This window comes from Otolemur garnettii, unplaced genomic scaffold (genome assembly GCF_000181295.1).
Source record: "Otolemur garnettii isolate 467f Iridium unplaced genomic scaffold, OtoGar3 scaffold00008, whole genome shotgun sequence".
Classification (NCBI taxonomy): domain Eukaryota; kingdom Metazoa; phylum Chordata; class Mammalia; order Primates; family Galagidae; genus Otolemur; species Otolemur garnettii.
In genome coordinates this window covers 8,663,540-8,676,881 of record NW_003852403.1, presented here as the reverse complement: position 1 = coordinate 8,676,881, position 13,342 = coordinate 8,663,540, and the positions used below count along the sequence as shown (strand labels likewise).

General features: G+C 45.8%; 1 protein-coding gene across 7 annotated transcripts in view; it reads right to left on the bottom strand.

The window, feature by feature from the left end:
• Positions 1-13,342, bottom strand: part of KCNMA1 (potassium calcium-activated channel subfamily M alpha 1) — a 762,000-nt gene that overhangs the window by 212,623 nt on the left and 536,035 nt on the right. For all 7 annotated transcript variants that reach the window (XM_023509577.1, XM_023509576.1, XM_012801412.2 and 4 more), the window contains exons 10-11: positions 3,210-3,320; positions 1-84 (exon numbers count right to left, since the gene is read on the bottom strand). The exon at positions 1-84 is cut by the window's left edge and continues 20 nt beyond it. In XM_023509577.1, coding sequence (XP_023365345.1) covers positions 1-84; positions 3,210-3,320 — 195 coding nt within the window. The remainder of the gene's footprint in view (positions 85-3,209; positions 3,321-13,342) is intronic.

Sequence of the window (13,342 nt, the reverse complement as noted above, 5' to 3'; positions counted from 1 at the left end):
GGATTGAGGACTGAACCCTGATAGAATTCCACCTGAGTAAAATGCCGCTTGAACAGAGCTTCAAGCTCCAGGTTCGGGGAAATGCTGCAGAGGGAGAGAACAGACAGCCGTTACCATCATGGACTGGGGACTTCTACCTCCATGGGTTCCCTCCTGTCATTTCCACGGGGAGCCCTAGGGAAAGGCTCCGTTCAAAGCAGCCCCTCTTACACTCAAGAGAAGTAAGCCCCGGGCCCAGCTGAAAAGTAAGCCCCGGGCCTAGCTGAAAACCAAAACCTGTATCAAAGTAAAATGTTCATGGCCTTGACAAAGCTGAGGCCTGTGGGGCCATATGCCTTGGCCTTCATCAAGAATGGAATCCCTACTTTATGGATAGAGCAGCTGGGCAAGGACACGAGTATAATGGTTTAAGTTTACATGCCACTGTGCCTGTGCCATGGGGTACCCAAAGAAAACATGATTCCTGGGTGTGTTCTGGAGTGTGTTTCTGGGTGTGATTAGCATTTGAATCAGAGAATTCAGTAGAGTGCCTTCATCACCCCAGGTGGGTGTCATCCAGTCCTCTGAGGCCCTGACTAGTCAGAAACATGGAGGAGGAGGGATTATCTTCCCTTTGCCTCGTGCCTGCCTGCTTGAGCAGGGCTATGTCATTGCATTTTCCTGTCCTTGGACTGGGATTTACACCACTGATTTCCCTGTTTCTCGGCCTTCAGATTCAGACTTAATTACACCACCACCTGATTTCCCGGGTATCCAGCTTACAGAGGGCAGATTATGGGACTTCTCAGTCTCCACAAGCAAGTGAGCCAATTCCTTATAAAAATCTATGTATAAAAAGAAAATACATGTAGATGAGCATATAGAGGGAGATATATCAATGTGTAGATACCTATGTCTCTATATCTCTATCTCTAACTATATTAGATATGTAGATTATGTACATCTCCAGGTTGCTCTATCTCCTATTGATCTGCTTCTTTGGAGAACCCTGATAAATAATGCTTGTCAATCTCTTAGAACACAATCCGAGATTAGCCAAAGTTTCCCCTGGCAGCACCATCCTGCTTTTTGCTCCATCAAGAGACTTCTCCTGCTTCTCTGCCTCCTGGATTTCTCATCCCTCAAGGCCTGGATGAAAACATGTCACCTCTGCTCAGCCACAGACATAATTTACTCTCAGGACTGTTCTCAATTTACATACATGAACACTGTGCACCACGCGTCTCCCTGCTGAGCTGTACAGTCACTTCTCCAACTGGATACAAAGATGAAAAGATTGATTATTTGTTAATTAATTTTGCTGAGAGGAAAAATAGATGAGACTCTGTGCTAGGCACTGGGCAACAATATTTGGTTAGAATCTACTATACGCCAGGGTCAACACTTGCATAAATTTATTAAGTCCTTAGTAATAATAAGAATAGTTACTGTTTTTGCACATTTACAATATGGTAGACAGTCTTCTAAGAGATTGACAAGCATTAACTCATTTAAAACTCAAAACATGTCACCAACCCAAAGCTTTGAGTGGTTAATTATCTAGGCCAATTTCTACAAGTCTGACATTGATAGATGCTGGGGATTCAAAGACGAATCCTAGCAATTGAAGCCTTAGCAGCCAGCTTGTTTATTCAAACTAACACAGTGGTAAGAGAAGAGTGGGACTCTACCATGCTTTCAGATCTGTCGCAAGTCCCAGCCTCTGTTGGAAGCCTGCCCTGGTAATGCCAGTAGCCTGGCCTCTTGCTGATAGAGATGCCCCACATAGTTCACTTTATAATACAGGGTTCACGTCATTCTAATGGTTGCACGAGGGCTCATCTTAAAATCCCCCAGTGATACAAGGGCAAAACTTGCACCCTTGAACTTTTCCAAATGCTCAGCAGAAGACTAGCCCCCAGCTGGTACTCTGCAACTAAGTCCTGAATCGGGCCTGTTGGCATCTGCTCCTGTGCCACCATAGCCTTCTCTGTCTTCTGAGAGTCTGGAAAAGTCAGTGCAGAAAAGAAAAATGCTAGCACCAATGGAGTGGCAAGTTGGAAGTTTAGTGTTTGGTGACCAAACACTAGAGGAAAGGGGTGCCCAGAACGGGCAGTTTGAAGGGAAGAGTCCACCCCCTTGGGTGGACTCAGAGCAGGATGGAGCCCTGGGTGGCTGACACCACACTGAGCTGACACTACCCTGAGAGCTCTGCCCTGACCATGGCAACCTGGGGCCAGGATAGCCCTGTCTCTATAAAAGATAAGAACAATGGTAGCATCCGTGTATCCATGTCAACACAGCACCTAATTTTTTCCCTCCTGTGGCACTCCACCTTTTACCTAAAAGGTGGGATCGGGCAAAGCTTAAAACCTCAACAACATCAGGTGAAAGGGAGATCCCTCACTTTCCTCACCTGTAACGCACACAGTATGACCCACCTGCGAAACTGATCATGCAGCCTAATAGAGCTCACCTTTCATGCTCTTGCTTATTGAGCTCTTACTGCAAAGCTGACCGTGCTCTGCACACGCTACACGGATACTCCATTACATTCTTGTAACAGCCCAACGAGGTGGAAATCATTATGCTCTCCCCAAATGATGGATGTGGAAACTGAGGCACATGGGGGTTGAGTAACTTGCTCAGCCAGTAATTGGTTGAGTCTGTTTTCAGATTGAGGAGTCTGAGTCCACAGCGGACTTTTATCCTCAAGGAGAGACAATGCTCAGTGGCCGGCCGAGGGCCCCACACTGGAGGCTCATAGGAACAGCAGCCGTCCTGACCACTACCCACCCCTTGCTCTAATGCTGGTGTCTTGCTTGGTCTCTGTCTCTTTCCTGCATGCCTAAGGTACCCACAGCACACAGCCAGTCATCGCACACCAGACTCTGTGGACACTCCAGACACACCAGATTGCTGCAGGGATAGTAATGACGTGTTGGACCAATAAAAATCTCCACTGTGATTTCTTCCAGAGAGAAACTCCACTGTGGTGCCAGAATTGCCCCTACAGAGACAAGTGCTGCTCTCAGGACTGAACCAGCACGTGGCTACCCTTTCCCATTGGTTCAGTAATGGCCTCTCCAATGAGGGCAGCAGGCATCGTGGTTCATTCAACTCTGCCCTGATCCCTGTGCCACCCCCCTCAGTGCCACTCTTAGAATCAGGGAGTTCTCCAGGGGGGGTGTGGGTGGGTGGAGGGTCTGGCAACAGCAGTAGCCTCTTACTTGTGAAGAAAAACAATCTCCACGTTGACATCATCCCGGTCTTTGTGCAGGAAGTCCTTCAGGAAGTTGGAAACGCTCTCCAGAGTGATGTGTCCACAGACCACAATGTGCCTGAACAGGAAAGGCCAGTTAGATCAGGCCAGGCCCAGCAACATGACCCCACATCCCACCCTGTGGCAAGACAGAGGAAGCGTGGCAGCTGCGGGGAAGCAGTTCTCTCCTCCCTCCGCCTCTTCAAAGCCCAGCTACCATCCCTGGAGCCCTGGGAGGCAAAGCAGCGGTGCTAGCAGGTGCTCGGAGACTCCTAGACAGAAAAGGCATATGGCTTCTCACCTGATGCTGCACAAAATCCTATTAAAAGCCCGACGGTTTGGCCAAGTGGTTTTATGCATTTAACAATAAGTGACATTATGCTTGCGTTTAAATGCTGCATTATCAAGTCCCTTGCAGATTCATATCTCTCCCTTTCTGCCCACAAAGTGTCCTCCCGGGAGATTTAGTATATGAGTCTTGGTTTATGACATAGAGCTTATCAGGTAATGAGATAACAAATCTTGCTGAAACGATGATTTTGTGTGTAAGAAAGCGGACTTTTATCAGGGTGGCTAATGTGCAGCCTGACACGTTATAGGCTCTGCTGGCCATAAGCTGTAAAAAGGAGATTTTGCATTTTTCCACCATAATTCCTCCGACAATGGGGGCATGTAACACTTTACAGTAAGTGAGCATTACTCAGGACTAAATGGGGACAGGATGCCTGTGGAAGGGAAGAACATGCCAGCTGGCTGTGCATCCCCACGGGGTGGCTTCCTTAGGGCACCTGGGATTGCCAGGAGAGTCCGAGGAATCTACCCCATGACAGAGGGAAGTCAGGAAGGGAGGAGGCTGGAGTTGTTCTCCAACAGCTTTGGAGTCTAGGATTAATCTGACTTTCGTACCAGGCTCTCCTGTGGGCGATCAGGAGAAAACACTTTTGACGCAAGACCAAAGGCTGGGACTGACTGTGGAAATGAAACCACTGGCTTCCAGTGCACAGAGCAAGGGAACCCACTGCTATCCCAGTTTCTCTCAGGCTGAGAGGGACAGAAGCTGAATCTCTAGCTGTGCTTTGAGACTTGGGCAGGTGGTGAACATGTAGCGTGGTTATTTCCCAGGTAAAATTTAGAACGGCCGGGTCCCTTGCACTTCATAATTGCTCCGTGCACATTCCAATAAGGCAGAAAGCTCATTGGCTGGAGGCAGCCCGTAATGGGAGGCAATGATGATGGCTTATGCAATGTTCCATTAGATGCCATTACAAGAGCCTGCCCTGACGTCGTAATTTGGTGCTTCACTAAGTATGTGAGAATAATGCAGTAAACTCATTGGCGAAAGGATAATGATGCAGAACAAAGAGTAAATCAATAATATGCATGATGCAGTTAATAATATCCCCATTATGGACTGTTATTGTTATGGTGGTGCACTTAGCAATCAGGCGAGCAGAGACGATTGAGCGGAGGGAAGAGTGCCAATGGGCCACTCAGAAGCCACGTCTTAACATGATCAGTCTGCTCTCTAGCCAGAACCTGCTGAGCTGCGAGAAGTCCCTTGGCCACCCACCCAAATTCTATGTCCAAAGCCCACATGAGTTACCTCCTCTTTCCTCTACAGGTATGGAAGACACAGTGTATTGTAATACACAATATAAACTGGACACCTGGACTACATACATGTTTATCACATCATATCTTAAAATGTTTCTTGTGGCACATGTGTCTTTATACACACAAAACACTGCAGATGAACTTGTATGTTCTGAATAAGGTTTCTGATGTCAGATTTTCCCAGTGTGTACAAAGAGACCGAGAGTGGGATTGCCCTGCTGATCTGAACTCCCTACAAATGAAAATGGGGCTGCTTGATACCTTCCTAAGGCCGTCAGCCCACGGACTTCCGAGACATAGAACAAGGCCAACATGAATCCAAGGTTTGGGTATCCTCAACAGGACAGATATGTGGGCGGGGCTGTTTCTATCACTTGGCTGTAAGCCAGATAGGATTCCCTGCTCTGCTACCAAGGATGTGCATCACCCATTCAATATTCTTTCCTATGAGGAATCCTACGAGGAAGGTGAAGGGTTAACATCACCCAGCCAGCCTCCTGCGCCAGGGATTGTAAAGTTCAAAGTTCTACACCAGTGCAAGCCTGGTTATCATTCAAAGCTGGCCTTAAATCAATGAGAGGTGTAGGGAAATGGCTGAACATTCATCCTTCCTCTCTGGGACGCAAAGACCTGAATGAGCATCTGCCAGCACCCCGTCGTCTTCCTCTTCCGAAATCATTCATCCCCAGGAAAGATGTGTGAGAAAGTGAAGGGAGAGGGAGATGCGTCCCCCTCTCATCCTTGACTCAAAGGCTCGGCCAGCTGATTTATTCAGCCTTAGAAAAAGCCAGGGTTCTCTGACTTGAAAATGTGCTGGGTACATATGAAATATATTCCAATGCAATCAATATTATCCCTTAAGCCTTAATTAACTTTCACTTCTCCTACGAAGTAGACAAATGCTGACAAGAGAGGGGAGAAAAAAAGGATTGACTTTTTCCATTTGGTGTTAGCTGTCCAATACCATTCTAGACAATTGAAAATATATATCTTTTAGCTACAGCATGATTTCTGGAGTGGAGAGCAGTCTTTATCAAAAGGGAAGGAAAAAAGTCTTCCTTCAACATAATTGGTATTTTTGCTCAGAAGAAGCGAGATTGATTGAAAGCAGATTGCCTTTTTGCCCAAGGAGAATTATTAGGTACATTATCATGGCAACCTTGGAGAACCCATATTGTTCCAATCTGTCCTATATCTGATTTGAAGATTTATGGCCTCCCCCTTTTGTGCCAATAATCATTTTCCTCCATTTTGTTTGCCATACAGTGAAAGTTATCAAGGAGCCCGCATATTGAAAATGTTTGAATGCAGTTAGAATTGATGGATCAGGGGAACCTGCCTCTCTCACTCAGCACTGGCGATAGACGATGTGCTCCTGCCAGCCGGTGTCCAAGGCAGGCCCTGCTGGACCATGACGGATGAGCAATGAATGGGCAAAATTTATTTTCCAGAAATATTTTCTGGACTTTAAAAAATTCTAGGAGTTTGGATAAGAGAGAAGGGAGAAGCAGAATTTATTGCATCCTCAGTTATTGGAAATACAATTGAAAATGTTCCAGGGTAGAGAGCAGGGTGTGCCTTTCTTGGAAACAGAGTGATGGGTACTCACCCAGCACGATTTGAAGCATGCCAAAAAGATCCCCACCCAAAATTATCTCTGTTGGGTTCTGTTCCATGACACCTAGACCATCTACCCATTGACCATGTGAGAGTCACACTCTGATAGCTCTGTGTTAACTCAGCTCAGACACTAAATAACTAAAAATCTCTAGTCTCAGACAAGGCACCAACTTTGTAGTCTATAACTTAGAAGCCAGTACCTTTGTGGGTCCAGAGCTAGTACCTGATTCATGAGGTTATTCTGAGGCTTTATCTAAAGATATAATACATGTCAGGGCCTAGTAATCTGGCTTGCTGTAAGCATTATAAAATAGTAGAATTCATGTGACATCTGCAAATCAGTATGTAACAGATGTACAGTGTATGCTGTGGCCTGTATAATCTCACCTAATCCTTGACCAACCCTCTCTTCTATCTGCATCTTTTCAGATAACCTCTCTAAATTTAGATTTTGTTAAACCACACACCTGGCATCCCACAGCAAGTAAAGGATGTGATCCAGGTCTCCCTCTCAACTTCTTACTAAGATGAAGGGGGTGGGGCATATACAGGCCTGGGTAGTTCAGCTTCTGCTCTTTTGAGACAAGCCAAGATGCACCCACAAAGATGTCCTCCTGGATACACAGTGGAGGGAGTGAGCAAGGGGTCTTTAGTGGGACAGGAGAGGAGACAAGCCAAGATGCACCCACAAAGATATCCTCCTGGATACACAGTGCAGGGGGTGAGCGAGGGGTCCTTAGTGGGGCAGGGGAGAGGCTCAGTCTGGACACTGGGGTGGATTAGGCATCACAGCGTTGCAATATCACTAGATGCTGGCTGCAAAGATTTCTTAAAAAGCCTGAATGACGGGCAGAGATCATGAGTACCACGGGTCAAGAACTCTCAGCCAAACTTATAACTTAAGGCACATGCTTTGGAAAGCCAAGGGGGCTGCAAAATGATGCAAATGTCCACTTTAGACATTATATGCTGCCTCTTGCTCAGGATTTCTTCCCCAGCCCAGGGATCCAGAGGAAAAGAAGGATCCAAATGATTCACTTACAATGGAGAATGTGTGGGAAAGGTGAGCTATAGAAGCAGCTAAACCTGTTCCCATCTGGGTCTGAATGTTTTTAGACCAGTGGCAATCTGCAGGCTGCCAATTTCCAGAGGGCCTGACCCCTCAGTTTGTGAAGATGGCCAACGAACCTCAATCAATAACCATTTCTGATCTGATGTATTTTTTGGTCTTTAAAGCCTTGTTTAGTTCTGTACACAAATATTTCTTGAGCAAAGGTAACGTACACTAAACATGAACTAATGGTAAAGACTTAGATTAAAAGATTCATCTCAGATGCATGAGGAAGCAACTTAGGTGCCAAAATAGTAGCAGGTGGCATTTTTTGGAAAGGAATTATCCATCCCATGGAAGCAAGCGGTGCCTGGGGCTGGGCAGGGGCTCCATAAACATGGATGGGGGGAGAAGAAGGAGTGGGCCATGTTGGTAGGTCATGGTATCAGGTAGTTGAGTATGACTTAACAGTAATAATAACAATAACAATAATAATAATGCATGAGTGCTGTGAACTCTATCGAGGGTCACCGGAAAATGGCCATTTGCTTATTTCACGGGCAGATCTTCACTAATTAGACGTTGGTGTGCTTCTCCCATCATTACCCATCTTTAGAATGAAATATCACACATTCTCCTTCCTCACTCTCCTCACTTCTTGATAATGGGCCAGGAGAGTCAGAATGCCCAGGTTGAGTCAGAACTTCCATTTCAGAGCTCAACTCTATCAGTGCCACTTGGAATGGACAACTCACAAGACACGACTTATGGTAGGCAGCATAAGAGAAGAACAGGAGGGGCAGCCACTGGACAGAGCTGTTGTGGCAAAAGAGGCATCACTGAGAGCTACTGAGGATGAGTTTAGTTGGATGAGAATGAAAACCACATACTTCTTCACAGACTCAGATAATGGTTCTTACAGCTTTTGAAACCAGGAACTATGACAGCAGGATAGTGATGGGCCCCTCTCACGTGCTTGATTTATCTTAGTGTCCCAAGGACCCTTGGCAAATGTTTCCTCTAGCACCTGCCTTTGTTGGATGTGCAATTGAGGTCCCCAGGTTCAGTGCAAGGTGAGCGCCAGACCAAGGGCAGAACAGCTGCCTCTGTTTGACACCCTCTAGAGAGGGGAAGAGGCTGGTGCCAGAGCGAGACTGGGCATGAGCCCAGTCTCCTCTCAAATGAAGAGTCCCAGGCAGATTGGCCTGTATGCCCCAGACACTGAGTCCCTGCACACGGCTGCAGTTCTCTGCTCCCGCCCTAGTTCACGCCACCATCATATCTTGTCTAGACGTCTGCAATAGCTTTCTAATTGATTTCTCTATTTATTCCCCCACTGCCCCTAACACTACCTTCCCCCACCCCCCCAAAAAAATCTGAAGAGCGAAGACTGAAGCAAATCTGACTGCAATCAGATTCCCCAAGGGCGGGGAGGTCTTAGATCTCTCTTTAGCAGAGCCTGGCTCTAGGAAGACAACGTAAAATGCAACAGCTCTGGGCTGTTTATTTTTAAAGATACTATATCCATTTTTACTGGAACAAGTATAAAGAACTTAAAAAACCCATAGCAATCCTGTCACAATAAATCATACAGAGTAAATTGAAAATCCTATACAGCTTTCCCTGAATACACTGTGCTCACTTTGTCAAAGAGGTAGATGAAATGTGGCATATATTGATCAAGATGTCTCTGTAAAACTATAATATTTATATCAAATACATATGCTAGACTCTCTTCTGTCTTTGTGCTGAGCCTTCTAATCATGCTTTCCTCATCCCACCTCCCCCCAAATGCAGCCCACCATAGGTAGCCCCATGACAAGATGAGAATGAATTTTAAGAAATACTTGTCAAGGGGAACCGCATTTTATCACAAAGGAGGGAGAGTGGGAGTGGTTAGAGACCCAACAACCCAAACCACACAGTGGTCAGTAAAGTTTTCCCTCCTAGGCTGAACTTGAACCCATCAGTGTCTGCATTTCTCCTTCCCTGTGAACCTAAAAGCTGGATTTTACATTCTATCTCACCTGCTCCTGTTTTTTGTTTTTGGGGGGGGTTTTGGCTGCTTTGTCCTAATTCAGTTTCCCCTGATTTGGGTCACGTTGCGCAGGGTCACTGTTTCTCAGCTTCTCCCACAAAGTTCATTACCCCACTGCCAAAAATGAAAAAGGCTGACCCCACTTGTACTTTCCCACTTCCTCTGTGACTGAGAGCCTCTCTCCAAGGGATGGAACTCCCCCATGGAGGAAGAGACTCCAGGCTGAGTTGGTCTTTCCCTTTCCCTCCGCCCCAGAGCCTAGCTCAGGGCCCCTGACACTTGCAGGGCTTTCCAGAACTATTTGTCAACTGAAGGACTGGTTGGCAAACTACGCTTTGCTTGGAAACCCTGGCCCATCGTAAGCTCAGCACAACTGTTAAACAAGTAACTACAAGCCTGTTAGACCCCTGGCTGATCCTGCCGCCCTGAACCTACAACCATCTCACAGTTTGGGGAGGGAGCTGTACACACACGAAGAGAAGAATGAAAACAAAACAACAGATAGTATCAATCGCGCCCATAATCCCAAACTCTGACCATAACCATTTCCTGTTAAAGGAAATTTGAAAAATAAAAATTAAAAAAAAAAACAAGAAGATTCAGAGGTAAGATATTTCCTAGCCTTGGCTACATCCAGCACTTTGCTAATCACCATGGAAGGCAATGCTCTCCCTCCTAGTGAGGAAGGGAACAAAGTAATCAACTTATCCAGCTGTCAATAGAGCTATTCTGGAGGAGCCAGGCTGTTTTGCTGCTTCTCTAAATAGGACCAGAAGGCTGGGAAAATAGATCCCACTAGTGCAGCAAAGGCACCTCTGCAAAGGACAGCCTCAAGGTCAAAGGACAGACTACTGGTAGCCCCAGAAGAGACTACGGGGAGGTCCTACTCGGATCAGAACTTTTCACATGAAGGTGATGCATCTCACATACAGACAGTCAGGACCTCATCCAGCATAGACGGATCTCCACCTCCACCATCCCAAATATAATGAGACCACCATAGTCAGACCGTATACATGGTCATAATTAGCCTGTGGGTCAGAAATGACCACACATCTTTTGTAGCTTCTTGACTGAATGGAGTCTGGGTCTCACTCTTAAAAATAAATTCGGAGAACTTCAGCACAGGGGACATTGTTTGTTTCTGTCTGTCCATCGTATATTCTCCCTTGTGTCAACAGTGCCTCATTGTCAATTTGGGGACCACCTCACCAATTCCATAGAGTCTTGAGGCCTTTAATCAACGTTCTCTGCCCTAGAAAGGACAATCGGTGCTTTTAAATCTTGAATGGAGTGACAGTGAGTTCATAGTGGGAGGTGTTCATCCTGATGGCAAAGCCCCATAAAAACTGCTCCTGAGTGTTTCTCCTTCCTGAATTGCAGAGCTGTGTCTCTGACCCTTTTTTGGGATCTTGCCCTTCAGCTTTCTCATAGGTTCTGTAAGGTACTCTAACCTTCAAAAAAAAAAAAAAATCCTTTCTGCTTGAGTCAGCAAAAATCAGCTACTCCTACATAATTAAGCTTCCTTTTAGCTAACACTAGTTCCATGGATAGTTCTAACGGGTCAAGAGTCTTAGATAAGCTTCAGGAGTACAAAAATCACATTCTCTTGCTTTATCCTTTTAACCACAGCACCCAGTATAGTCCCTGGCACATAAGGGGGGCGGAGTTCAAATAATTGTTTGTTGAGCCAATGTATTGGAATGGGCGCTTTCCTAATGCTGTTCTATATGTACTAGCCAGCATTTGCCTTTGGGGGTCAGTGACTGAGGTTGTACAATCTCTCACAGTCATGGGCAGGTCTCTATCTCTGTACCGCTCCATGCCCCTTGCTGAAAAAATTCAGGGAGGGGAGAGTAAGATTTCTCTTACTGACAATTGGCACCCATATACGGAACAGAGCCTGGGGTTCTAGGGGTGGCAGCAGGCCACTGACGTGCCACACCAGTACAAAAGTCGAGGCTTGAACCCCGAGAGCAACAGAGTCAGATTTCTACAAGTTTCACTCTACATCAGCCTCTATCATATTTTAATAAAAAGAGGCACCAGACTTGGCCAGTTAAAACGCTTCCTGGTTTATTTTCCTGATGATGACAGCGGCAGTGGGATGAACCCCAAATCTGCTAGGAACCATTTTGCACAGCTCTGGAAAGACTTCTATCCGCGCAAATGACATGGCAGGAAAACAGAAAACACAGGGCAATTTAGTCTCACATGGTGGCATCTGTTCCTTAGATTCTGAATCTACCCAGCAAGAATTTACTCACTCAAAGTAGATACTAAGCAGAAAGAATCCTCAGGGATTACAACTAGAAAAGGCATATTCAGAATTCTTTTCCTTTAAGTGAAAGACTATTTGAGAGCAGAAGTCTAGGCTTGGGGATGATTTGGGGGGGTGCAAGGTTCATCTCCCACCTACACTTCTATTCTTGTTTTCAGAACAATAGCGGGAACATTTTGATAAGTGCGTGCAAGGGAAGAGAGACAGCAGAAAAGTGCGGGTGGGGTGGGGGGAACAAGCCTTCATTCTATCTGTATTATCAGGAAATTGATTTAATATGCATCCAAGTCTCTCTAAATAGAACTGCAAGTTTGAAAGGGACTGAAGATATGGCTTAGAAGAATCCAAAGCAGATGCCAAGAAAGAAGTGCCCATATCCCACTCCCACAAAGACCCTTCTCATTGGAAAGGAATACCTGGCATGTTTCATTAGCTGATCCAGGATCTAATGACAAGTGCTTTTGGTATCTGCCCCTCCGTACCAAATTTCAGAAGTAGTCAAGGGGTCATTTTCCCCAAAGTATTAGGGCAATCTCAGGGTTGTTTTTTTTTTTTTTTAACCCCTGTTCCCAAAAAGCTTAATGCTAATCAAAGCAGGATGCCTAATCAATCCAAGATGGTCTGTCAACTTGAATTATCTATTTATCTTCCTATTTACTGTATCTGTCTGTCTACAGTTCTTCATATCTTTGGGAAGATCAGTTATTGGGGCCTGTGTTTCCTTTTGACTGGAATCGCTACCAGATGATCCTTCCTGGTGATATGTTGATGATTTGCTAATTTATGGCTTTTAAAACCTAGGACTCTGAAGACATTGCTGGGAGTTCAGGCTGGGGAGTCATGAGGCCTGAATGGCTGCTTGAGGAGGGATCTAAGTCTGTGCAAAATGCAAAGCTTTGGTCCCATTTCACCCAGAGCAATGCCTGTGATAGAGAAATTGTAAACGACGTTTTATAGGAAACATCCCTAGGAGAGCAGCCCACCCCTCGCAGGCAGGGAGAAGTGAGAGTGAGTGTTGCCCAAGAAACACGTCAACAGGCAAGGAAAGGCCTGAGGATCAGGCCACGTCAGCACCACATGAATTAACCCTGAATCCTAGTCCCAACTGCTAGGGGCCAGGGCTTCTCCGAAAGAGAAGAAATGGAAATGGTATCAGAGGAAGACTCTTGTCCCTAGGAACTGGGAGGAGAGGCTTCAATGAGCTCTGAGTTTGAACTTCCCAACCCCTTAGGTGGCCAATAATGTAACATGTAGCTCAGCAGAGTTATGGCATACTTGGAAATTTTTACAGATGTGTAGAAATCCATCTGTCCCCAGTGCCTGGAGTGTAGCAAGCGCTCAATAAACACATGTGGAATGGATGAACATGAAGGCGTGACTCATATTAATTCTCTTTAAGGTGTGTGTGTGTGGGGGGGCTATGGAATGGTTTATTCCATGAATCTTTGTAAAGAAATAATTCATGTTCTGGCACAGTAGATGGTTAAAAATTCCAAA